Raw genomic sequence first — 24,615 nt, 5'->3', positions numbered from 1 at the left:
TAACCCAAGAAAATTGTGCTGTTGCAGTTGTTCCTGCTATAGAGTGTGATGTGAGGGCAGGGAAGATCAATCTCCAGGAATTCATTGCAAAATGCCCTGCTGACTGTAGGGAGACTAAGCAGCCAGTGTACGGGACAGGCGTGTTCGCATCCATCTCCAGCATCTGCAACGCTGCCATCCACAGGTATGTACAGGGGCGCGGTCAAAGTAGAACTTTGGTCTAACCCGAAACACAAGGGCCCATTTGGGTTCATCAAAAGGGACACTGACACAGCTTTGCTCCTAGAGGAGAGAGTTTTAATGTCTGTGTGCAGAGTGGGAAGTGTTCTGAAGAGCACAGTCCAGCCTTGTGTTTTTTCAGCGGAATCATCACTAACATTGGCGGCAAGGTGATCGTCAAGAAGACGGCGGGACAGTCGTCCTACAAGGGCAGCTTCTCCAACAGCATACGCTCCCTGTCCCTGCCCAAGTGGAGGGAGTCCTTCATCGTTTCAGGTCAGGCTGTGAACCCTCCTAATGACAGTCTTTCTGGGAAACCAGAAACGTGTTTAGTCTGTCATCAGGAATCTTTTGATATTCAAATCCTAGCAGTAGAGCTACCAGGCTCCGTGATTTGCTGCGTTGAGCTCTGTGTTTATCTTCCTCAGTGGGTAAACCAAAGAAGGGCGTGATCTACCCATCCACCCTGGACTACGCCCCAGCACGACCCACTATAGTAAAAACAGGTAAGGAACTAGCTAGACTTCTTTGGGGGTGGATACACCATTACTGCTCTTGTAAAACCAACATTGTATCTCATTTTTGGTGGATTTGGACGGAGTAGCCATGAAATCCAGCAATATTTGTTCATCATGGTCCCATCAAACCTGTCTTCAGTGCTTTCTGTATTTTAAAGAAGCATTGTATTTATTTTTGATGTTCGAAAAAAAAGGATTTCATCACTCTTAATGATTTGAGCACAAAATCAAACTAAACCATTTCCCCTTGTTTAACATCTTTCCTGTACCATGCCATTCAGAGTCGTGTTGCATTTGACCAGGAGCGGGCAGCCCTTAGAGTCTCACTCATGCTCCGTTAGAGCAGTGGGTGTCTACCGTGTCTGATGGCCTGGCTTGCTGTCCAAGCTCCGCCCCTCTCCCCAGCAGCCACGGCGGAAGAGACTGGAGCACCTTTTCAGGCTGTTTTTTCCTCCCCAGCCCCCCCAGTCACCACCGTCCTGCCAACCACGCCGGAGCCGACCACGACCACCACCACCACCACCACCACCACCACCACCACCACCACCCAGCCCCCGAGCATCGGTACAAAGCCCCGCGCTGTCGTCCACAAAGCCAGGGACGCCGGTAAGCCCCTCGCAGAGCGGAGCAGGGACGGGCCTTTCCGGCGGAGAGTCAGTCGGCCCGGCAGGTGTGCCGTGCGCCTCTGTGCGGCACCAAGGCTTCGCTCAGAGGGCCTCCAAGGTCAGTAAGGTGTGGACATGCCTGGGTCAGTCCAAGGTCAGTAAGGTGTGGACATACCTGGGTCAGTCCAAGGTCAGTAAGGTGTGGACATACCTGGGTCAGTCCAAGGTCAGTAAGGTGTGGACATACCTGGGTCAGTCCAAGGTCAGTAAGGTGTGGACATACCTGGGTCAGTCCAAGGTCAGTAAGGTGTGGACGTACCTGGGTCAGTCCAAGGTCAGTAAGGTGTGGACGTACCTGGGTCAGTCCAAGGTCAGTAAGGTGTGGACGGTCCTAGGTCAGTCCAAGGTCAGTAAGGTGTGGACGCGCCTATGGAGGATTGCGCTAATGCTGGAACAGAAAGGGTGCCGTGAAGCATACCCATGATGCCTCATCCACTCTCAGCCCGTTAAACACGGGAGGGGTTCCAGCTCCTAACCCTGCTGGGTGAGGCCAATCCCCACGAGGGCCCTGTCTAGACACAGTGTGTCAATGGTAGAACAGGGGGAATGTGTCAGTAGGGGGCTTCTCATCAGCAGCGGATCGGGGGGGGGGGCGTGCCCTGCCCGACCGCCAAGCCTGATGGGATAGCGGAGGCCTCTGAAGCCGCCCTGTTGATACCATGATTCTGTGTCTCTGATCTAGGCAGCATTCACCCATACTTGGCGGTGAGCAGCCCCAGTAAGTTCCACCGTGTGTGTGTGTGTGTGTGCGTGTGTGTGTGTACGTGTGTGCACGTTTTAAACACCATGCTTAGTTTTGGAGTAGCTATTGTGTGTTATCTCGTTTGTTGTCCTGAGTAGACAGCCATGTTTCTGCATCTACATCTTCAATGGGATATTTCCCATAAAGTTTTGTCCATAAAAAAGCTTTTAACACTTTTACAATTCATGACTAAGTCTACTTGCAGTCCATAATAAAATGTAAAATGTAAAGATCAATTTGACCCATTTTAGCTTCCTGTAACTTAAATTTGTGTTTACGTTCAGTGCTGTCAAAATAGGTTACAACTCAGTTTTCCAATCATGTAAAATATTCTCCTGTGCTTTAGGGCAGACCCAGAATTCTCCAGGAAAGACTCCAGGTACAGTATTCTCTCAGCTCCTTCCCTCCCATTTTGAGCCTGAGAAAGGGCACATCTGTGCTTCCCGAGCAGACGCACTAACTGGTCATAAATTGTTTCCACAGCATTCAGGGGCAGCTCCTACCCCAGCAGATTTTCTCCGCGCACAAACCAAGGTGAATCCGGCCTAAATCATCCCGATGTGTGTCCTTCCTTCAGCGACTCGTTTGCTTTTCACCGCCGAGCGTTGCCGTGAATGCCCGACGCACAAAGGCTCGGAATGTCTGCTGCTGCTTGCGTTCTCCTCCTTTCTCCTTACTCACACACCCTCCATTCAAAACATGCGCGCGTGCGCGCACACACACATACACACATACACAACTCAGACACATATGCGCGCACACACACACACATGCACACACACAAACATACGCGGACACACACACACACACACAAGCACAAACACACACACATGCACATGCATGCGCACACACACACAAACACACACACCCCTGCATGGTGTCTCTGATTGTGTACGTACACAGCTGTTTGCAAGACGTCTCTCACACTGACCGCATGCACAGAGGCAGACCAAGTACCCAGGACCAGCCCAGCTTGCCTGTTTCAGAACCCAAGCCTTTCCCACTACAAGCCTTTGAGTCCTACAAGCTTACAGCTATCTCCCTGTGCCCAGGAGATCTGTGATGCAAGTGTATGACCATAGCAGTGCTATCAGCCCTGCCAACAACCTGAAAATAGATAATAATAATAATAATAATAATAATTATTATTATTATTATTATTATTAGTATGAGTTTATGCATCATTATACATCCAGTAATAGGTTTTGGAAGATGTTATTTTCTGCAGAAATTTTACAAGGCTAATGTGGCATGAGACATTAAAACCAAATTGAAGTAGCAACTAGAGTAAAAATTGCATAGCTATAGATGAGACAAAAAAAGGTGCAGTAATACTCCTGAGGGGTGCACTGTACCCCTGAATGTGTTTTCGACAGCTCAGGAGAACAGGAAGCAGGTGGGGTGTGGGCAGCTACAGGTTGTATCCATTATGATTCAAACATCAGACCAAAGCGATGCTTCTCTCCAGTCTCAGGAGTGGCCAACGAAACAACCAATCAGTGATCAAGCGATAGTCTGGTTTATCTTTCCCTCAGCTGACATCAGGGGCTGATCAATCTTATGAGGCAAGATGAAAGCGGTCAGAAAAATGTACAGTATGTAAGTTGCACAGCATATATCCAGATCCAGTGTGGTCGAAAATCAGTACCAGGCACCGGGATCTAAGAGAGAGATGCGCTGTCTGTGTGTTATTGGCTCGTCTGTGTGTGTATGTTCCTGCGTGTGTATGTTCCTGACGTCTCCCCCCGCATCAAACAGGTATACGACGGCCGGATGCAGTGCCGACCATCCGGAGGCAACCGGGATCTCCCTCTGTGCCAGGTGAGCCCCGACGCCTGCCTGAGGTGGAGAGCACGGGGGTCACGGAGTAGAAGTCCCGCCTCACGTTCCATCCACCCACAAACTCAGCCGGCTGATTTCACTGATTAGTTCTACCTCCTGGCTGAGGAACTGTACTAATTAGCAAATACAGGTGATCGGAACAAAATAGTGGGGAGGACTTTGACTTTCTGGACCTGGAGTTACTTTTCCACCTCTGAGGCCCGCCCACATTCTGTCAATCATGCTTCCAATTGAGCTGTAACAGAGGGAGAGACGGGCGGGGCAGGCTGCTGTCTGAAAGTTGGCCAGGGTTGAGGGGCCTCTCTGTGGGCACATGGGGGTTATCAGAAGCTTTAGAATCATGGGCGGGGCCGGGTAGGGATGGGGCGGGGGCAAGGCAGGGCGGGGCAGGAGCCAAACAGGTGGTATGTGTATTACTGCAGGTCACTGTGAGTGCGACCCCGAGCTTAAACTGTCAGGACCTTCACCACAGCAGCCCCTAGCCACACCGCTAGCCACACAGAGAGCGTTCAGCAGTGGATTGTGGGTACACAGCGCCGAAGTTATGCCGGGGCAAGATGAAAGCGCAGCATATGGCATGTTTCCACTTGCTTCGGAAATGAGTACCAGGCCAGCGGGGGGGGGAGGCCCAGTCCCAACAGCTGGACCGCAGTCAAGATACAAGCCCCCCCCCCCCCCCCACCCACCCCCAAAACAAAAATGAAATAATAAACTGAGCTCTGCTCTCCTCTCCTCTGCTCTCCACCTGTTCCTTATTGTCAAGCAGCTTTCAACAGAGTGCCCGCCTCGGTCCCGGACAGGAACCCGCAGCCGGCCCAGCCCAACCCCGGTAAGTGTGCAGTGTGCAGACCAGGTGTGACTGGGGGGCCCCTGCGTGCCAACAGCACATCATAAACACATCGAAACCTCATGTACAGTAAGCGACCTCATCGCGCGCCAGAGCTGAGAGGGTAGCCCACCACAGGCCCTTTTCAAATGCACACGAAACCCAAGCTACGATAAAGAATCACTTACTATTAAAGATTTTACTGTCGAGGTGCAAAAAAATCAGTCATAAGAGTTCCAGGTACTATTTTTACCCTGATTTTGCAGAGATTTCTCTGTTACCCTGTGTGTCTTTCCACAGAAAATCAAAAATAGACCCTCAAGTCAATGGCCTGCCTGTCACTTGTAACTAAATAATGATTTAAAAAATCATTCTGGATTAACCACTGACTAAATTCATTTTTATATTGTAATTCTAATATCCATACCTGAGAATGCTTCATGGCTTCTTTACCATAACAGTATGCTTTACCATGATGCTATGATAGTGGAAATGATTCCTTGATGTTCATCTTGATCTCTTCTCAAAAAGTAATTGTATTTCCAAAAGCGATTGTTCAAGACTGTAAAATTTGTTAGATTTTATGAAACAGATATAATCATCAATGACGGTCCAGTACATACAACAGACTGAAAAAGAGTCCCTCTGTACTTTAATTCTAATGCTTTTTAAATGACAGTACTAAATAGAACTGACACTACAGGAATTTAGCAGACACTCCTATCCAGAGCAACTTACACAGCTTCTGCAGTTTTTTTTTACATAGTATCTATTTGTACAGCTGGATACATACTGAAACAATGCAGGCTGAGTATCTTGCTCAAGGGTACAACTGCAGTGTCCTACTAGGGAATCGAATCTGAAACCTTTCAGTTACAAGCTATTCCCTTAACCATTATACTGCCACAGTTTAAAGCAGGTTGCACATATTATTCCGCAATGGCATGGTAATGTGCTACTTTCTCATTTCCTACAACTCCCATGATACCTAATATGTCTGTCCTCCCTCCACTGAAGTACGTGGGCCTGTCTGAGGCAAGCCTGCTGCTATAGCTGAGTGCTGAGCACTATTTGTGACAGAAATTTATCATTGACTAAGCGCCATGGTTTAGTTTAACATTCCAGGAAGATCAACGCCCACGCGATAACTGGATGCAATGAGAAATGTGTTTTAAGCCCCTAGTAGTGAAATAAAGACTGGAGATCTCCTCAAATCCAAGTACATACTGTAGGTTCGCCCTGAAGCAATCAAACAGCAAAGACTGGAAAAGGGAAATCCCAGAGAGAGGGGCTAATGCGAGGATTATCTTGCCAGGGTTTGTTGGGGAGACCCGGGGATCCTTTGAGTCCAAACTCGACAGAGATCACAGAGAAATGACAGGCTGAGATTAATTATGTGTTTTTGTCAAAATACTTCTCGTGGCACCATGTGTCAGAGTTTGACAGTGAACCTGCAGCAGTACTGAGTGAGATTAGTGAGTAATCAGGTCAATCTGAGGTTCTTATCAGTCAGCAAGCAGCTCTGCTAGTGGTCCAGAGTACCTCTCTGGGAAATTCCTATGGAGCATTACCTGGCCATACCTGAACACATCCCAGTCAGTTTTTCTACCATTGCATACGTAACAGGTCTGTCCCTACTAGAAAACAACAAAGATCATTCACACCATAGCACAAAAAGCCTCTCTCTCTCTACTGAAACACGACAGATATGCCTCTACCACAGCACAACAGTTCTTTTCTTTATCGCAAATTTGGATCTAGTTCTCATCCCCCACCCCTCAGTTCATACCATGACAACATTCCTTCCATGCCCGACTGACTGCACTGCCTATACAGGCTGGCTGCTGGCCCTAGCAGTCAACACAAACATGGCTGCCTAGCCGCTGGAGTAAAGGAGATCGGTTCCTGTTGTTGTAAGCTGCAGTTGAATGTGACTCTTGCCTGCCCCTCAGTGAACACGGCGGTCTGATGAATCAGACACCCCATTTGCATCAAGGGAGCTGCAAAGCCTTCAAAACCAACTAATTTTGGACTCTGGCTGGGTTGACAAAGCGGCCATTTTCTCTTGTATTTGCTGCAATGGGGAGAATTAAGAGAGTTCACAGCCTCTTGGCAGCACATTGCCTTTCAGTTGCATGTAAGGAGGAAGACACATTGGCAGCTTTTGATGACATCATCATATTTGATATTCAGAGGTGGGACAGGGAGTTATGAGGGTAAAATGACTGGCTGAATCACTGAAGTCTGGTAACTCACAGTTAATCAGAGGAAGCGGAAACACATTTCTCATTCACACGAATGTTTCTCTGTCTAACTCTAGCTTTCAAGCGCAATAATTCATTGTTTCCCCCTGGGGAGGGGAGGGGGGGGGGGGAAACTTGGTCAAGAAAAATTAGCAGCTAGTTGGCTGACCTTACACTGCGTTCCGTGGTAGGCCTTGGTCTTACCCTCCGCAGGCTGTTTAGGCCTCAGTGCGAGACCGCAGCTCCGCCCCCGTCCTCTGAAACGAACCGGGTGCTAGCTCTTCCAAAAGCGCCTTTCAATCTCTCTCGCAGCTTCGGCTAGGAGGAACGGGTCGCCCCCCTCGTACCCGCGCCCCGACTGGTTCGCTGGACCTCGACGGCCCACAGGTATCAGAAATGGCGGGAAAGTGGCTCAATGGAGACATCAGTCAGTCAACTATAACTTGTGCATAAATAAGTTTAAATGAAAAACTATCTGGGCAATGTTTATGTATAAGTATAAGTAATGATGATTCACATCAAAAATAAAAAATCTATAAAATTGTACTTCTAAATCTAAATAATTTTACGTAAACTGTAAACAGCATACTGATATCTCCCAGTCATTTCCTTAAAGTGTGTGCAGTAGATAAGATAACATATGAGAGTGACCTGAATACAAAACATTCAGGCATCCAGTGCAATTTAATAATATGAGTTAAAATTCATAAAAGATAAATAAATGAAATATAATCTTCACTGGATTTTAAATGTACAAGCCTCTGTGGTTAGGCAGTCAGAGCTAAATGCATTTGATGGCCAGCTGCTGACTCCTCTCTTTGTTGTCCAGATGTTAGTCACGCTAATCCAGATTCGGGGTACACGTGGAGTGAGGCAGAGCCCCCCGAAACAGCAGGTAAGCCATCGCACAGCTGGGAGCTGTGAAGGTCTCCCCCTGCGGGCCAAACATTGTATAACAGTCACATAGGGGTTCTCAAACTTGGTCCTTGGGACAGGGGAGGGGATGGGGATGGGGAGGGGGGGGGGGGGATGGGTCGGGGGGGGGGGGGGGGGGGCTCACAGAACAGCTTTGATTGGCTTTTTACAAAAATCTGCATAAACAGGGGGCCCAGGACCAAGCCTTTGGTTTACGTCAGGAGCATATATGAATTATATTCACAGCTGTGTGTGGGGGAGAAAAGAGCTATTGTTGAATGACTTTGATACGCGTAGGTGCTGGCTTATCACATGTGTTCAATTTGTACTGTGAGTGCATTCATGTTGGTGTGTTTCTAATAGGCCTGGCTTTATGTGTGCAATGTGTGGCACTGTAAGTAAAACACAGGGCCTCTTGATATAAACAAGACAAGAGAGAGATATGTCCCAGGTAGTGTATGTGGTTACCGCTGTTCCCATGTGTGCGTGGGGGTTTGTGATTGGCAGGCGATATATAAAGATTATGAATGACCAATCCCAGCAGTGGTGATGTATACCAGCTGGAGGCATATATTTCCCCTGCTGTGATTGGCAGAATATATGTAGAGATGATGAATGGCCAATCGCAGCGGTGGAGACGTCTCTCGGCTACGGCTGTCTTCCCACAATGCATTGTGGCGCCAGGGCTAATGCATGACAAACTGTGCTTGCTGTTTCTCCTCAGCGCGAGAGCCCAGGCCTGGTGCATCAGAGTATGAGCGCTGGTATTATGAATTTGGACAGTACAGTAAGTGCATGTTCGTTTCATTTGAGGGTAATCGTTACATAATACGGGTGGGCAGTGTAACATAGCAGGAAGGTGGGCATGTCGGAATGGTGAAAAAAATGGTTATTTCTGTTTTTTTTTAAATTTGGTATCTCCGATCCCACCCAAATTTGGAATGTCAAATTTGCAAACTATGTGCGAGCGTGCTCATGTTTGGTCCGTGCTGCCGGCTCGGGAGAGTGAAGACAACCCGCGGTTCTCCTCCTAAACACGCGCCTGCCAGCCAGCTGCTTCTTTTCACACCGCAGCCGCACGCTGTGTACATGCAGAGCGGGGGAGGAGGAGACCCAATCATACGCGTGCGCAGAGAAAGCTACCCACAGGTGCCCTGACGACCAGCAGGAGTTGACTGAGCAAAGGACAACGCTGTATCCCTACCGACTGCGTCCCTCCCACACCCCTGAGCAACGCAACGGCAATTACGCGGGCACAGTCGGCACTGGCACGGGTCGGATCTGATCTGAGATCGCGGTCCTCAGTTATGCTCCGCAGGCGGTGCTTTTACCAAGCAAGCTACCCAGCTTAAGGCCCTGTCCCCACGTATACGGGTTTTTCTGAAAACGTCGTTTTTTCCCCTCCGTTTTGGCCTCCCGTCCACACGAAAACGGCGTTTTAGGTCACTGAGAACGAAGCTTTTTGAAAACGCCTTCCAAGGTGGAGATTTTTCAAAACTCCGGTTCCTCTGTCTTCGTGTGGACAAGAAAAACAGAGCTTTATGAAAACGCTGACGTCAACGCGCACATCTGTTACCATGGCAATTGGTGTATTGCGCATGCGGCAATCGTTTTAGCATTCTCCTGTGGACGGAGATATTTTTTAAAACGCCGGTCGTGTGGATAGGATTTTTTTTTTTAACGGAGGGGGAAAAAAATACGTTTTCAGAAAAATCCGTATACGTGTGGACAGGGCCTAAGTTCGTTATGACTTTATGCACTGCTCTGACACACTGGTAAAGTTAGAAAACTACAATTTATCAACAGGAACCCTTATCACCGGCAGGTCCATAATCCTTATTGTGCTTAATATTAACTTAAACCGTTTCAGGTTAAGTATAGCTTCCTTCATGGTGTAACTGCTTTGTGTTGCATGGGATTTGGACCTCCCGGTCACAGTGCCACTTTCCTGGCATGTACTCCACCCTATAGATTACATTCCCCAGCTGTGAAGCGAAGCAAAGATAACAGTCTGAAGCCTTGGTGATGTTTGGGTAAAGGGCCCAAATCAGCAAGTCTTGTTGCTTTAGGACCTGTTATAACCACTAGTCCAAAATTAAAGACTTAAAGATCATTTCCTCTGATAGTAAGTACATATGAGAAGCACACTTAGAATATGGTAATTTAAAATGAATGAAACCAGATTTGCTTCTTCAGCACTTTCTATTACACATACTGTAAATAACGTTACGTTATTTTATTTTCCTTTGCTCTTCTAAGTCCCATCACAATTTCATGTGTTTTACAGAAAGTAAATATGGCACAGTGTCATACTGCATTTGAATCAGGTTTGCAGTCAGGGAAGTACTGCCTAGAAGAGCTAATTGAGATTGCACATACTGTAAGAACTCTTGCTCTGACAGTGCTGGATTCTGCCAGACCACAAATGTTTTGTGGGCTGACTGTAGACTGTACCAACGAACAAGCTACAAATCAATCAACCAGTGGTATGTGGACCGGTGACAAGACACAAAATGGCATCTGCTGTGAATTTTTATTTTATTTTTAGAGAAGATTATAGGGCCTGCAGCGCAGTCTGTTTGTGGCATCGCCGAAGCATCTAAATTAAACCGAGCTTGTTTGGGGCAACAACTAAAGCCCGGGTCTTGCGTAAGAACATGGCTTCACAAATATAAACCTGCCAACAATGTAATAGTGTAGTGACAGATATACAGAGTGCGTGTGAGTGGGACTGTGGCCGATTTGGGGTGATTTTTGCCCGCCTCTCCCGGCAGATTACAGGGCCCCGTCTCCCCCCTCTCACCGCCGTCTGTTCTGTCCTGCAGTGCCCAGGTCGGGAGAGACGGACGACAGCCGAAGAAACGGCCCCGACTCCACGCACACCAGAGGTACCTACCGGCCACGGACCACCCACCGCATACATAGACCCCCCCCCCCACCCCCTCCCCTCCCAGGCCACACCCCGTCCCGCCAGGTCCCGTCTCATCTCAGGCTCGTTCGTTTCAGCGCCAGGCTTCTTTCATCTCCTCTTTATCTGCAACACGCCGCTTGGCCCGGGACCAGCCCGGGCGGGGCGTAAGAGTCGGCTCTCGGGGCTTGTTTGCGTGCCCCTACAGGCGCTAAATCACTTACTGCAACAGCCGCCCGTCAAGAGCCGCAGCCTGGCCTCCAGATTACAGGCCTGAACAGAAACGCTTAGCGCTACCCGCTAACACACTTTCCCTAGCGCACACAATGACGAGGGCCAGTCCTTCAGCTCAGAGCATTTAGCGCTACATGCTAACACACTTTCCCTAGCGCACACAATGACGAGTTCCAGTCCTTCAGCTCAGAGCATTTAGCGCTACACGCTAACACACGCTAACACACTTTCCCTAGCGCACACAATGACGAGTTCCAGTCCTTCAGCTCAGAGCATTTAGCGACCGCTACCCGCTAACACACTTTCCCTAGCGCACACAATGACGAGTTAAGTCCTTCAGCTCGGAGCGTTTAGCGCTACACGCTAACACACGCTAACACACTTTCCCTAGCGCACACAATGACGAGTTAAGTCCTTCAGCTCGGAGCGTTTAGCGCTTTCACAGACCGCCGCAGACCACGCTAACGCATCACTAAATGTAATATCTTCAACACAGTCGAGCCGGTGGATGCCTGGAAGCCCGAGGTCAACCCCGTTGACTCAGGTAAGGTAGCTTGCGCTGTAGCATGCTTCACCTAACAACAAACCGCATTAACCCCACCAGCAGGAGCACGCTCACGTAAACAAGTCTGCACTGCTTTCGGGTCATATTGGGAATTTTTTTGCAGTTAAGTCGATAATCTATTTTATCCCAGAGCATGTGAAGGAATAGAGGGTTTAACTGTTTCTTTGCATGCTAGGATTTAAGCCTTTTAAACCAAGCAGGTATATGATCTTTAACCATGTAAATATTGCAGTAAAATTTCATTCATATGGTTATCTCAATTCTACATGCTACACATTTCTGTTTTTGCTATGCTTGGAGGTCACCTCAGGCTTAAGGCCTTCTCAAAAAGGTCATACGAGTTCTAAGGTTGCATTCCATTGGGCGATTAGGACTACAATACAGCCCCTGTGAGGGCATGTAGGTGACGACAGGAAACTGTCCACATGGGTAAACATGGTTTCAGCCCTGCTGCCTGCCCTGCAGTGCCTAACACTGTGTCTCTCCCTCACCCTGCGGTGCCTAACACTGTCTCTCCCTCACCCTGCAGTGCCTAACACTGTGTCTCTCCCTCACCCTGCAGTGCCTAACACTTTCTCTCTCCTGCAGTGCCTAACACTGTGTCTCTCCCTCACCCTGCAGTGCCTAACACTTTCTCTCTCCTGCAGTGCCTAACACTGTGTCTCTCCCTCAACCTGCAGTGCCTAACACAGTGTATCTCCCCTGCAGTGCCTAACACTGTGTCTCCCTCACCCTGCAGTGCCTAACACTGTGTCTCTCCCTCACCCTGCAGTGCCTAACACAGTGTATCTCCCCTGCAGTGCCTAACACTGTCTTTCCCTCACCCTGCAGTGCCTAACACTGTGTCTCTCCTCACCCTGCAGTGCCTAACACAGTGTATCTCCCCTGCAGTGCCTAACACTGTGTCTCTCCCTCACCCTGCAGTGCCTAACACTGTCTCTCCCTCACCCTGCATTGCCTAACACTGTCTTTCTCACCCTGCAGTGTCTAACACTGTCTCTCCCTCACCCTGCAGTGCCTAACACTTTCTCTCTCCTGCAGTGCCTAACACTGTGTCTCTCCCTCACCCTGCAGTGCCTAACACTGTCTCTCTCCTGCAGTGGCTAACACTGTCTCTCCCCTGCAGTGGCTAACACAGTGTCTCTCCCTCAGCCCCCGCTGTCCGGGAGCAGGACTCACCACTCCGGGTCCAAGCGACCTCCTCCCAGGGAGATCCAAGTATGCTCAGCAACCCCGCACAGCAAAAAAAGTAGCCACTATCGACATTTCACTTTACTGTTATATACCATAACTTGAAATACTGCAGCATATGCAGAACTATGTTCTTTAGTCAGTGTTACATAATGCCCTCTATATCTCTCCCTGGTTCAATGGCCTCCTCAGCCTCTCATTCAGTGTAACTCACTGTTTTAATCATGGTCGTCTGGTCCTGCAGACTGCAAGGTGGACATCGCCTTCCTGATGGATGGCAGTTGGAGCATCGGGAAGCGTCGCTTCAAGATCCAGAAGGACTTCCTGGTGGAGGTGGCCCAGGTCATCAACGTGGGCCTAGCTGGTCCTATGATGGGCATTATCCAATACGGGTAAGCACACAGACCAGCTAGCAATGCTAACGACTGCTGCTAGCCTCCCTCACGCAAATCATGTTTGTGCTCGATGTTTAAGACAGGAGAGTAAATCATTAAAAGTGCTAAGCTGGCATGTGTGTGTGTGTGTGTGTGTGTCTGAAGCAGACCCTCCACTTAGACCCCTAATACAGTGGAACTTCAGAGATAGAAACTGATCAGGAATGGGCATTGTTCAGAACTGAAATGTTCATAAAAGTGGAGTAAAAATAGACATTTTAATTGTAATAAGTTCTTGGAATTATTAAATGCATCGCTGTAGCCCCAGAATACAGTTATAGTGGGAGATGTACAGTTAATTTATTTTTATTACTGGAAAGTATGAATTGCTTCCATCTAATGCAAATTTTGTTTGTGTGAATCACAAAATCTTTTCTGGAGTAACATGGGATTTCCACGACTAAAAAAACCAGCAAATTAAAAAAGAGAAAATCTTCCGAATGTCATCCTTCAACTTCAGGAAGGAAAAAAAAATCTAAACGCACACATAACCTGCGCCTTTCTGAATAGGGCATTCAGTTTTGGATACACCCCTATTGCACACACCTCACACTTATAAAGGTTCCCCTGTGTTCACCGAACACCTGCTCCCGGGCACTGACTGAATAACCCCGTGAGTCAGTTTGTGAATAAAAGCGAGGCGTTTGATCGCGCTGAGAGAGAGAGAGAGAGGGAGGAGAGAGAGAGAGAGAGAGAGAGAGGGGGAGGAGAGAGAGAGAGAGAGAGAGAGAGAGGGAGAGGGAGAGAGGGAGAGAGAGAGAGAGAGAGAGAGAGGGAGACGCGCTTGGCGTTCGTGGGGCCAGGGCTTGCCTCCTCTTCGGCGTGGGGTGCTGTCGGGGCTTGTTCGCTTACATTGGGAGAGGGGAACGGCGGCGAATAGCACAGCTGGGCCGGGGGGGCCTGTGCAGGCCTGCTCTCAAAGGCCCCCCCAGGCCCCCCCCGGGGGTCCACGGCTGTGTGTCAGAGGCAGCCAGACAAACGGATACAGACCCAACAGCTCCCAGCACACTGTGGGGGGGGGGGGTCAGGTGTGGGGCAGGAGTGGTGGCGGGTAGGGTGTGGGGGGTGGGGGGATGGCAGCGGAAGCATGGCTTCCTCACTGACCTCTTCTTTATATCGCTTTCTCCATGGCAACCAGGGAGTACACTCAGAGGAGGTGGAAAACTGATTATGAACCTCTGTTTGTCCACGGATGATTTCTACTTAAGTGTGCACAAAGGCTTTCCAAAGACTGCGTGCTGGTCCAGTTTCATTATACAAGCGATTTACTAAAGAGAATATATGAGATTTTTTGATGAGATCAGTTCTTCAAAAAGTCTGTGCGAGGCCACAACTCAAAATTAACTGAAGTCAGTGGACGAGGAAGATCAGCCATGGCTCTGCTGTAAAACACCTGTGAAATACCAGAATGATAAAAATGAATGTTGTTCATTTTTATCGTGAAAATGAGCTATTAGGAGGCTGCCGTACAGCCCCACTGAATTACGTCTCTCTGCTCGGACTGCCTGTTCTACCAGCCAATTAACTGCCACTGACGGTAATACGCCCAGCCATTTTTATCATTTGTTCTGCTACAGCCCTCATTACATTTCTGGTAACGTCCATTCCATCTTATTACCGGGCCGGATAGCGGAGAACGGGCTCCTCCTCCATAGCCAGATTCCTCCTGAGGTTTCTTCCCATCGGGGAGTTCATTCTCACCGCCGCTTGAGTGTTTTTCTTTCCACTGGGATGTTTTTTCAAAGTAGATTTGACTCTTTCCGCGTGTGCCTCCAGGCAATTTTATTTATTTTCAAACTCATCTTTTAACACGGCGCTGCTAACACAGTTAGCATCTTTTACATCTGAGCTTGCTGTGGGGGCCTTTTCATTGCTTCATATGACCTAAAGGATTTAAGTAGGAATTAATGAGAACCAAAGGGATCTGCTGCATGTGGGTCATTATTTTAAATCTTAAATTATATACTTATCAGAAGGAAGTTCAGGATAGTCAAATCAGATTAAATTATCTGCTTTCACTGGCTGTAGCTCAACAACAGCAGTTCAAAAGTATTTATAAGACAACTAAAAAAATAATAAAACGTGGATGTATAATGACTGGGTGAGGCTGTGGCTGTTGATATGAATTTGGATTTGCTCCAAGCTTGTGGGCGCTGTGAAGTGATTCAGGCTTGCGCCCTCTAGGGGTAGATTCAGAGTTTGAGCGCCCTCAAAATCCATGCGTTGAGATGTTGTACCCCTCTGCTTTTAGCAAAGGGGACAATACTCTACTATCTGTTGCTTTTTTTTACTTGGCAACAGGGACGACGCCATAACTGAGATCAGTCTGAAGGCTTTTTCCAGCTCCAGAGACCTGAAACCTGCCATAGACAAGATTGTCCAGAAGGGGGGGCTGTCCAACGTAGGTGAGTGGCAGCTGCTGTCAGTTCTGATGTCATCAACATTCCACCAGAACTGGAATCTGCACTCTCTTCCTTTCTTATGGCCTTTAATTGAACATTTTCTGCAGGTTCATTCCATGACTTTAGTTTAGTGTTCCAAAGTTAATCTACAAAATACAGTGAACTCCTTTCCCTCTGATGACAGACATATATGGAGCGTGGTTTGTCATATCATGTATGGATTTTCTTCTGTCAATAAGCAATTCACTGGCCTTTGAAAGCAATGTAACAGCAGGCAATGTGAAAGATTTGCTCAGTAGAAATGCCTGGACCTGCACACTTAGGCATGCGTTCAATTTATCTTGCCATTTTGCAGGTGTCATCAGCTAATATGCACTCACAGGAAGACAAAGTAGGAGATTACAGATGCAGTGGCGAGCTAGGGCCTCTCCTTATGGATGTGTCTGGAAAACAGGGCCTTTTTGTTTCTCTTCAAATATATGAATGCATATTCGGGAAGAATTTCTGCAGTGTTGCCAGATACTTGTGTAATCTGCTTGTGTAATTCTCTCCAATTGACTTGCATGAACATTGGCAAAATCTCTTCACTAATAAATCAGTCACGGTGTACCACCCATATTACTTCCGAAACTTCTGCCATGTAATTTAAAAACATAATGGAATTTTCAGACAGTAAAATCCCACATAACCGCCTCCCACATAACGACCTAATAGATTATTCATCGCCCTCGTTTAAATGTTAATGTCGGTTCATAACCGAGACTGACAGTCTGGCAAAGCGGAAACTTTTACACGACTGCAGGACATCAATGGTACATCCATAACCGCGCTCTTGATGAAAACAAAAGCCTTTCCCACCAAATGTGATTGGTTGTCCATGTTACCCCACATTTCGTACACAAATGGGGTCTTTTTCTCAAATTCATTTTTTGCATGTCCACATTTTGGGATCATGCCAGCTGCCTGCTTTTTTTATTTTCACTGGTTTATCCGACCTCTTTAGCCCACTTCCTCTCTGGACCCCCTGAAGTTAAGCGGTAGCAGCTTACTCTATCTAGCGACCCTGTTTCTCTTTCCCAGTAGCTTTCCGCGTGCATGACTTCCTGTTTCTGCTGCCGCTTCGCCCTGCAGGGAAGGCTCTGTACTACATCAACAAGCACTACTTCAGCGACGCCAACGGCAACAGGGGCGGGGCTCCCAACGTGGTGGTGGTGCTGGTGGACGGCTGGCCCACGGACAAGGTGGAGGAGGCCTCCCGATTGGCCAGGGAGTCCGGCATCAACATCTTTTTCGTCACCATTGAGGGTCCGGATGAGAACGAGAAGCAGAACGTGGTGGAGGCCAACTTCGTGGACAAGGTACCGTTCCAGGGGCGTGGCCACTTTGGTTGTCGTCTTGTCACTTAGTTACTTTAAGGTAGATGAATAATATGTATGCTACTCAAAGGCACTGTTAATCTCTCACTATATATTAATTTGAAGAATGCAGAATTAGTATTACAGCGGTATGTTTAATCTTTAAAAATATTCATTATGCTAGCACGTTTGTGTGGTATACGCCTGCGACGCCATGACAATTAACTATGGATGATTTTAGGAGTACATTAATAATTCCAATGCAACTTGGAGCTAGACATTTATTTACAGTTAATTTATCTGAGGCATTAAAAGTATTTTAATGTGAAAATATGACCCGCCATTCCTCTCTCTCTCCGCTTCCATCGCTTCCCGCCGTAGGCGGTGTGCCGGACGAACGGGTTCTACTCGCTGCCGGTCTCCAGCTGGTTCGCGCTGCGGAAGGCGGTGCAGCCGCTGGTGAAGCGCGTGTGCGACACGGACCGGCTGGTGTGCAGCAAGACCTGCCTGAACGCCAACGACATCGCCTTCGTCATCGACGGCTCCAGCAGCGTGGGCACCGGAAACTTCCGCACCGTGCTGGAGTTCGTGGCCAACGTGACGCGGGAGTTCGAGATCTCGGACACGGACACGCGCGTGGGCGCGGTGCAGTACACGTACGAGCAGCGGCTGGAGTTCGCCTTCGGCCAGTACGACAGCAAGGCCGAGCTGCTCGACGCCATCAAGCGCATCAACTACTGGAGCGGCGGCACCAGCACGGGCGCCGCCATCACCTACGCCTCCGAGCAGCTCTTCAGCAAGTCCAAGCCCAACAAGCGCAAGATCATGATCGTCATCACCGACGGACGCTCCTACGACGACGTCCGGGCGCCCGCGCTGGCGGTACACCGCACGGGTAAGCTGGGGGGGGGCGGGGGGGGCGCCCTTATGACCGCTCATTAGCATAACCTTCCCATGATCCTCGGCGTAAATGACAGAGATTACTCGTTAGCGTGGGTGAAGATGAATGAACCTGCCTCCCTGGCTTTGAGACTGTTCCAGGCTGGGAGGAGGTGGGGGTAAAACTGATGAGTGTAGCAGGGCGGTTCTCTGAGCGGATCTCTCCTCTCTCTTCGTACCCAGGGGTGATCGCCTACTCGGTGGGCATCGCCTGGGCGGCCCAGGACGAGCTGGAGTACATCGCCACCGACCCGGACAAAGAGCACTCCTTCTTCGTGGACGAGTTCGACAGCCTCTATAAGTTTGTGCCCAAGATCATCCACAACATCTGCCAGGAGTTCAACTCACAGCCCCGGAACTGAACAGGGTCCGGGGACTGACTTCTGCGGGTGGCGGTGTGTGTGTGGGGCGGGGGGACGGGGTCGGTTAGGGGGGTGGGAGTGGGTTGCCATGGTGCTGTACCATCAAGATTTCAAAGGAGAGGTGGTGCTATTTTATTACTGAAGTTCAGTGGGCCAACACCAAGCCTACTGCTCCCTAATTAATATCATTGGCCTCACTTCTGAAACAACGGAGTGGGTTCCAAGGAATTGAGTTGGATTCACTTAAAAGACAAAGGTTGCAGATGTGGATCTAAAACGGAAAGGAAACGCTTTGAAAATAAGCGTGTGATAATCGTGTAAAGTATGAGGCTGCATTCTCCAATGGGCTTCAAGCTGACAGGGAAAGCTGGAAAGCGTTAATGGGGTATTGTAGCCGGGGCAATGCACAGTGCCATTTTGGCCAGGGCCGTTTTCATGTAAAAAGTCCCAACAAATATTTCCTCCAGATATTTAAAAAAAATAATTATAATAAATCTTTGTATATCAATAATACTTTCCTTCTAACAGTTGGAGGGGGCTTCTTTGTCTAACTGAATCTCAGTAAAAGGCAGTTTTAGTCAAGCTTTTAAGAAAATAACAGAATAAGCAGGCAAGAGACTGGAACTTAGTTCAAAAACGAATGGAGTAAGAGCAGGATCTATTGGCTGCAAAGTATCCATCACCGTGGACTTTGAATCTCCCCACCCGGGAAGTCAAGATTTTAGTCGACGTGCTGCTCAGAAAACTTATTATACAGATTACACTATAATCACGAATAGCACTTCTGCTGATGGGTTTGTGTCGAGCAGGGCCCAAATCCATTCCACAGAGAGGATCTGATCCAAAGTGAGCGTGCCCAATTTGTCAGTTTTGTGACAAACAAGGCAAAGCGATCATACCATCAGCTCTTCTGCTACAAGACGGAGAGCAGAAACGCAGAAATAATCCGCTGTAGTATGTTTTTCATAACGCGACCAATATAACTTCACTTCACGTACATTTGCTGTTCTATAGTTTAGTGAAAAATGCACGAACGAGTGTGTACTGCGATCACAATTAACTGTGCAAGCAAACGGATTGCTTGTGTACGGGGTTTAAACAAGTATGGTCCAATGGGAACAAATCTGCAGTACCATGAACTATAGAACAGAGGGGGACTTCAATAGGGGGTTTCTTACTCATAGAAAAACTATAAACACAAACTTCGTATTTAAACAAAAAATGTTCCTCGCACAAGTGATTTTGGTCTTCTTTCTTTATATCCTGCCTTTTACCCCCATCTGTTGATGAGACAGATGTGCCTCTTTTATGTAGTCAATGTATTTACGTAACATTCCTCTGTTTTTGTTTGTACATATACATCTTCAAAACCTTTTGCTTGTGTTTTTTTTTAAAGATGCTAAACATATTTGATCAATATTTTATTGCAATTTTTAATAAAAGTTTCTGAAAACATTTATGTGCCTTGAAAAGGCAGTTTCAGCAGTGTCATTATTAAAAATACCCCCTCCCAGGCACACACACACACACACACACACACGCACACACAACCACAGTGTAAATAATGTAAGCATATTTGAAATATAGCTTGTCAAAGTTTATTACTTTGTCATTGATAAATCTTTCACTCACCCATTTGGAAAAAGTATACATCATGAAAAAAACAATAAACTATTATAAGATCTGTACAGGAAAATTAACATGTTTATCAAATACACGCAATCTTTAAGAACTCTTTACATTTGAACTTTATAATAGCAAACGATAATAGGCAGACTTGGCATATCCCCAAACTCTATGTATGTGTATGCGGCTTTTATTTAAAATCCCATTTCTGGGAGGAACGTTGTTAGCATGCGCGGTAATCGGCAAAGCTTCTCGCCGGGCCTTGCGGTGGATTCCAGTCGTTCCATTTCAGTTTGCACTCCGGACGCTAGCCGAGGGTTGCGCAGGTCCGCATTTGGAAACGGGGCCCAGACAGTGTTCCTGTTTTGTCAAACTGGCACTTCAAGATGAGTCAGGCGGCCACCGCGGAGGCATTCTTGGGGCGTCGTTTCCACAGTTTGTGCCTAAACCAGACCTTAACCTTTCAGTGGCAGGATTTCATTCCTCTGGTCTCTGATCAGCAGGGCGCGCAAACTTCTAACGGACAGCTAGCATCGTGCTGAACGACAAGAAATAACCTGCACAAGATACACACCTGATGCCACTTCACACCACGTGATGTTACACACACACACACACACACACGTTTGTATTGCTATACTTGTGAGGACTTCCCATTTACTTACATTCATTCCGTTACCTCTAACCCTAACCCCAACCACTACATGCCTAACCTTAACCCTACCCTTAACCTAATTGTAACCCTAACCCTAAAACAGCCTCTTGAACTTGTGGGGACCAGCAAAAGCTCCCCACCTTGTGTAATTTTCCTCATCTTTCTATCCTTGTGGGGACATTTGGTTCTCACAAAGATAGTAATACATGTACACACACACACACAGCACTCACAGTGAGCTCCATACTGTTTGGGACAAATAATGTTTTCTTTCTTGATTTGGCTCAGTTTTATATTTGTAATCAAATAATGAACATGTGGTTTCTCAAGTGCAGATTCTCAACTTTCAGTAAAGGGTATTTTATACATTTTGGTTTCACCATGTAGAAATTACAAGCAGTATTAATGCAGTCCCCCCATTTCAGGGCACCATAATGTTTGGGACAAATGGCTTCACATGTGTTTCTGATTAGTCAGGTGTGTTGGGGTGTTAAGGTGTGGTTATGGTTTGGGCAAGTATGGTTGCCACATATACTGGCTCATTTGCCTTCATTGATGATGTAACTGCTGATAGCAGCAGCAGAATGAATTATAAAGTGTAGAAGCATTTTATCTGCTTAAGTTCAAGCAAATGCCTCCAAACTCATTGGCCAGCACTTCATCCTTCATACAGTAAGACAATGAAAAAGGGGGGGGGGGGGGGTATGATAAGTTCTACACAGTGAAACCAAAATGTATAAAAATATAATTTAATAAAATAACCACATGTGAATTGTTTGACTACATATAGAGAAAATCAAGAGAAAAGAAAAAGTCTTTGTCCCAAAAGCTCACTGTATATATAGATCATTCCGTAATATAAAACTAAATTTCCCCCCAAATTACTTAAAAATAAGAACTGAAACCCCAGAAACTCATTTAAAGATTTTTTTTACTATGCATACAAACACACGGTCATCACTTGAGAGACAGGCACACAGACAGTTAAGTGAAGGGCAGACTCTTTAACGCTCCCTGGTCTTCGCATTGTACAAACGATATCTCCTAAAAAATAAACTAACTCTCTGCACACCATCGGTTTTTATGCTTCTACATCAAATAATGAAAAAAGAAAATCTGCAACCATACTGCAAAATACGAGTAGTATCCCAAATATTTAATTATTGAGATTCAAGTAACCACAGAAAAAAAACAAAAAAAACAATGTTTTTAAATTTTACATACGGAGCAACATTTAATTGCTACATGTGCTTTCTTTCCTCTGAGGGACAACTCTGAGACTGCGTCTCCTGACCACACCCCTGAGGATGCTACAGTCACACGGGGGACAACAATGGAACTAAATACTTCCATTTTTCATATTTCCGTAACAAGCAGCAATTAATATCTACAGGCGGTACTACCCATATGTTTAGACAAGCAAAAGAACATAAAGTACAAAAGTTACAAGCGGCTAGCCATTGCATATTTTCAACCAATTTAGAAATGGCACAATAAATACACAGCACTCTGATTTAAGGGTACAGTGCAATAAGTTCTGTAAAAAATCTTTCTCCGACTTTTCTGCCACTCCGGTTGATTCGCGCACCGGTGTCCTTGTGGCTAAGGGTTATCTATCAAACGCCACAGGAGACACAGACATCGCTCTTCTACCACGCATTAAGACTCTATGCTATCAGCTTTCGTCATAGTCGATCTTTTTGGCTTAACTAAGTATCAAGGGAAATAAAATTTATCACTGCAAACCAGCTCTGGCGCAGTTTGTCTAGGGACACGGAAAACTGGCTTTTATATAATTTCTTACCACGAGTACAGTACGTGAAGCACAGTGTACATTACAATGAGTTAAACTAGAGCAGACATGATGCATGTTCGTCTGTCGAATTCTTTTATTTATAAAAGAATTAAACTTCAGCCGGATACTGGACTGAGCTAAATGTTCGACGGCCGCACCTCGACTCGAGTTCACGTTCCGACCTGCAAGCTGTATTATTGCAGTATTTACACACTTGGCCTGGTTTCACGAAACGAGTCCGAGACCCCAGCATAATGACGGCAAATAGCAGCAGTGAGAGATGCAGTCATTAGCGTTGATACACTTCCTGTGAGAAAATGCACTTCCCGTTGTTATTCTGGGAATGGCGGGAGACCAGAGAGGCTCTGAATGTACGATAAGGTTGGCTTCACAATTCCGCTCAGCATCTGGGCCAAAAAAACCGTTTATGCGATTACCATAGAGTTGGCTACACTTAAAACTAATGAAAGAGGACCAAGTCTTACAGTGAGTCTTTTGGGTTAATCAGGGGCATTTATGAAAACAAGAATACGACAATAGTACTATTTCAACCTTTTCTTTTCAACAATCGTTTTCTCAACTTGCAATATTTCAATACTGGACCCACAAAAAGTTGTGACCGACAATGCAATAGGGAACCTCTAAATTCAAACTGCCAGTTCTCATGTATACTGTAGTACTATAAGGACTGAGATGAATTTCAGTCTGCACTTCCTGTTTCCTGCAGAACCAAAGTGGACAGACCACTACCAGCCAGTACACATTCTGAAACGTTCAGCCCCTCCCTTCCAGTGGATAGCAACCTTTGGAGTTCTACAGTCTAACTGACATTTAAATGAACTCATACTTAAAATTTAAGACCAAAGCCCGATCACAAATTTTGTACACATAAATTTTGACATATGGTATTTTACGATACCTGAACTCTCCGCCTTAAATTAAAAATAAAAAAAGCTTGGTAAAAGATTGTTCTGCAGACCCATCCGAAGCGAAGGCACATTTTCATTAAAACTTTTTAAAAGGGAAGCGAAGGCAGCCGTGGGGAGACGGGGGGTCTCAAACCAACTCCAGAGAGGGACAGTCGAACCTCGCCCCGTGCGAGAGAGAGCGAGAGCACAGCAGCACACCATCTGAGAGGATCATCCCCATTTCCCATCACCCTCACTTAAGACCAAATCAGAGGAGCCTTCCAGGAAAAGAGAGAGAGAAAAAGGGAGGGGGAGAAAAAGAGAGAGAGTGAGAGAGCAAGAGACAGAGCAAGAGACAGAGAAACAGGGAGGGATAGAGTGAGAGAGAGAGAGAGACAGAAAGACAAAGGGAGAGAGAGAGAGACCCCTTGATTAATAGAGAACATCAACAGTCTGTGCCTGTCTTTGGGGGAGTGACACTGAGCAACACATCTGGCCATGCCCGGTCACACCCAGGCCAGCCTGGATGGAGGTACCCCTCCCCTCTTGGTTTTACCCACCCCCCACCCGGCCGTCCTGGTCCCTCCCTGAGCTGAGCCTGATCCTCGGCACCGGCACAGCTCGGCAGGCCAGTGGAGAGCAGAGAGGGAAACAGCCCATTGGTGGGAGTGGGGGTCACCTGACCACTTGGCCCCACCCCCTGCCCTGATTCCCCCTCTCTATTGGTCCCCGGCGGTGGCGGCGGCCCGCATCACACGAAGACCTTGGCCAGGGCGTCGGCGCCGGCGCTGGCAATGTAGGCCTTGGTCGGGTGGAACGCCACGTCGTGGATGGACTCCTCAAACTTCTTACGATGCGCGGTGAACTCCTGGATACAGGTCTTTGTCTCCATGTTCCACAGACGAATCGAGCAGTCATGACCTATAGAGAGAGAGAGGGTGGGGGGGGGGGAGAGAGAGAGAGAGAGAGGGGGGGGGAGGGGGGGTAGAGGGAGAGAGAGAAAGAGAGAGAGAGAGAGAGGGGTGGGAGGTTGAGAGAGGGGGAAGAAAGAGAAAGGGATAACAGACTTTGTACCGCATGCCTTTGTTTTTTTAATTGTATCTGTAAATATGCAGTCCGGCAGCTTAACTCCAATGACACTTTCCAGGCTCTGCTTTTAGTTTAGGCATGGCCTACAGCGCCCTCTGGACTTCACAGCTGGAACAGTCCTCATCACAAGCACACAGAAACACAGGCTAATGCAGACTGTTTGCTGGAGAGAAGGAATTGCA

At 47.3% G+C, this 24,615-nt stretch overlaps 2 protein-coding genes across 7 annotated transcripts in view; one reads left to right on the top strand and one right to left on the bottom strand.

The window, feature by feature from the left end:
• The window catches only part of vit (vitrin), a 31,004-nt gene extending 11,189 nt beyond the window's left edge, over positions 1–19,815 (top strand). Inside the window, exons 4-23 of one of the 5 annotated variants that reach the window (XM_064318382.1) lie at positions 28–184; positions 362–495; positions 648–725; positions 1,197–1,343; positions 2,085–2,120; positions 2,491–2,523; positions 2,628–2,678; positions 3,903–3,965; positions 4,753–4,815; positions 7,368–7,442; positions 7,885–7,950; positions 8,695–8,757; positions 10,796–10,858; positions 11,609–11,656; positions 12,830–12,895; positions 13,113–13,260; positions 15,604–15,707; positions 16,836–17,062; positions 17,441–17,954; positions 18,182–19,815. In XM_064318382.1, the coding sequence (XP_064174452.1) occupies positions 28–184; positions 362–495; positions 648–725; positions 1,197–1,343; positions 2,085–2,120; positions 2,491–2,523; positions 2,628–2,678; positions 3,903–3,965; positions 4,753–4,815; positions 7,368–7,442; positions 7,885–7,950; positions 8,695–8,757; positions 10,796–10,858; positions 11,609–11,656; positions 12,830–12,895; positions 13,113–13,260; positions 15,604–15,707; positions 16,836–17,062; positions 17,441–17,954; positions 18,182–18,360 (2,315 nt within the window). In that variant the 3' untranslated portion in view covers positions 18,361–19,815. The remainder of the gene's footprint in view (positions 1–27; positions 185–361; positions 496–647; positions 726–1,196; positions 1,344–2,084; positions 2,121–2,490; positions 2,524–2,627; positions 2,679–3,902; positions 3,966–4,752; positions 4,816–7,367; positions 7,443–7,884; positions 7,951–8,694; positions 8,758–10,795; positions 10,859–11,608; positions 11,657–12,829; positions 12,896–13,112; positions 13,261–15,603; positions 15,708–16,835; positions 17,063–17,440; positions 17,955–18,181) is intronic. The other 4 variants (XM_064318383.1, XM_064318385.1, XM_064318384.1 and 1 more) reach the window with 4 other exon arrangements.
• A 120-nt stretch (positions 19,816–19,935) lies between these two features.
• LOC135245348 (striatin-like) overlaps positions 19,936–24,615 on the bottom strand; it is a 46,319-nt gene continuing 41,639 nt past the window's right edge. For both annotated transcript variants that reach the window (XM_064318387.1, XM_064318388.1), the window contains one exon: positions 19,936–24,265. In XM_064318387.1, the coding sequence (XP_064174457.1) occupies positions 24,096–24,265 (170 nt within the window). In that variant the 3' untranslated portion in view covers positions 19,936–24,095. The remainder of the gene's footprint in view (positions 24,266–24,615) is intronic.

This window comes from Anguilla rostrata, chromosome 18 (genome assembly GCF_018555375.3).
Source record: "Anguilla rostrata isolate EN2019 chromosome 18, ASM1855537v3, whole genome shotgun sequence".
Taxonomy (NCBI): Eukaryota; Metazoa; Chordata; class Actinopteri; order Anguilliformes; family Anguillidae; genus Anguilla; species Anguilla rostrata.
This window is presented reverse-complemented; position numbering and strand designations above follow the sequence as displayed.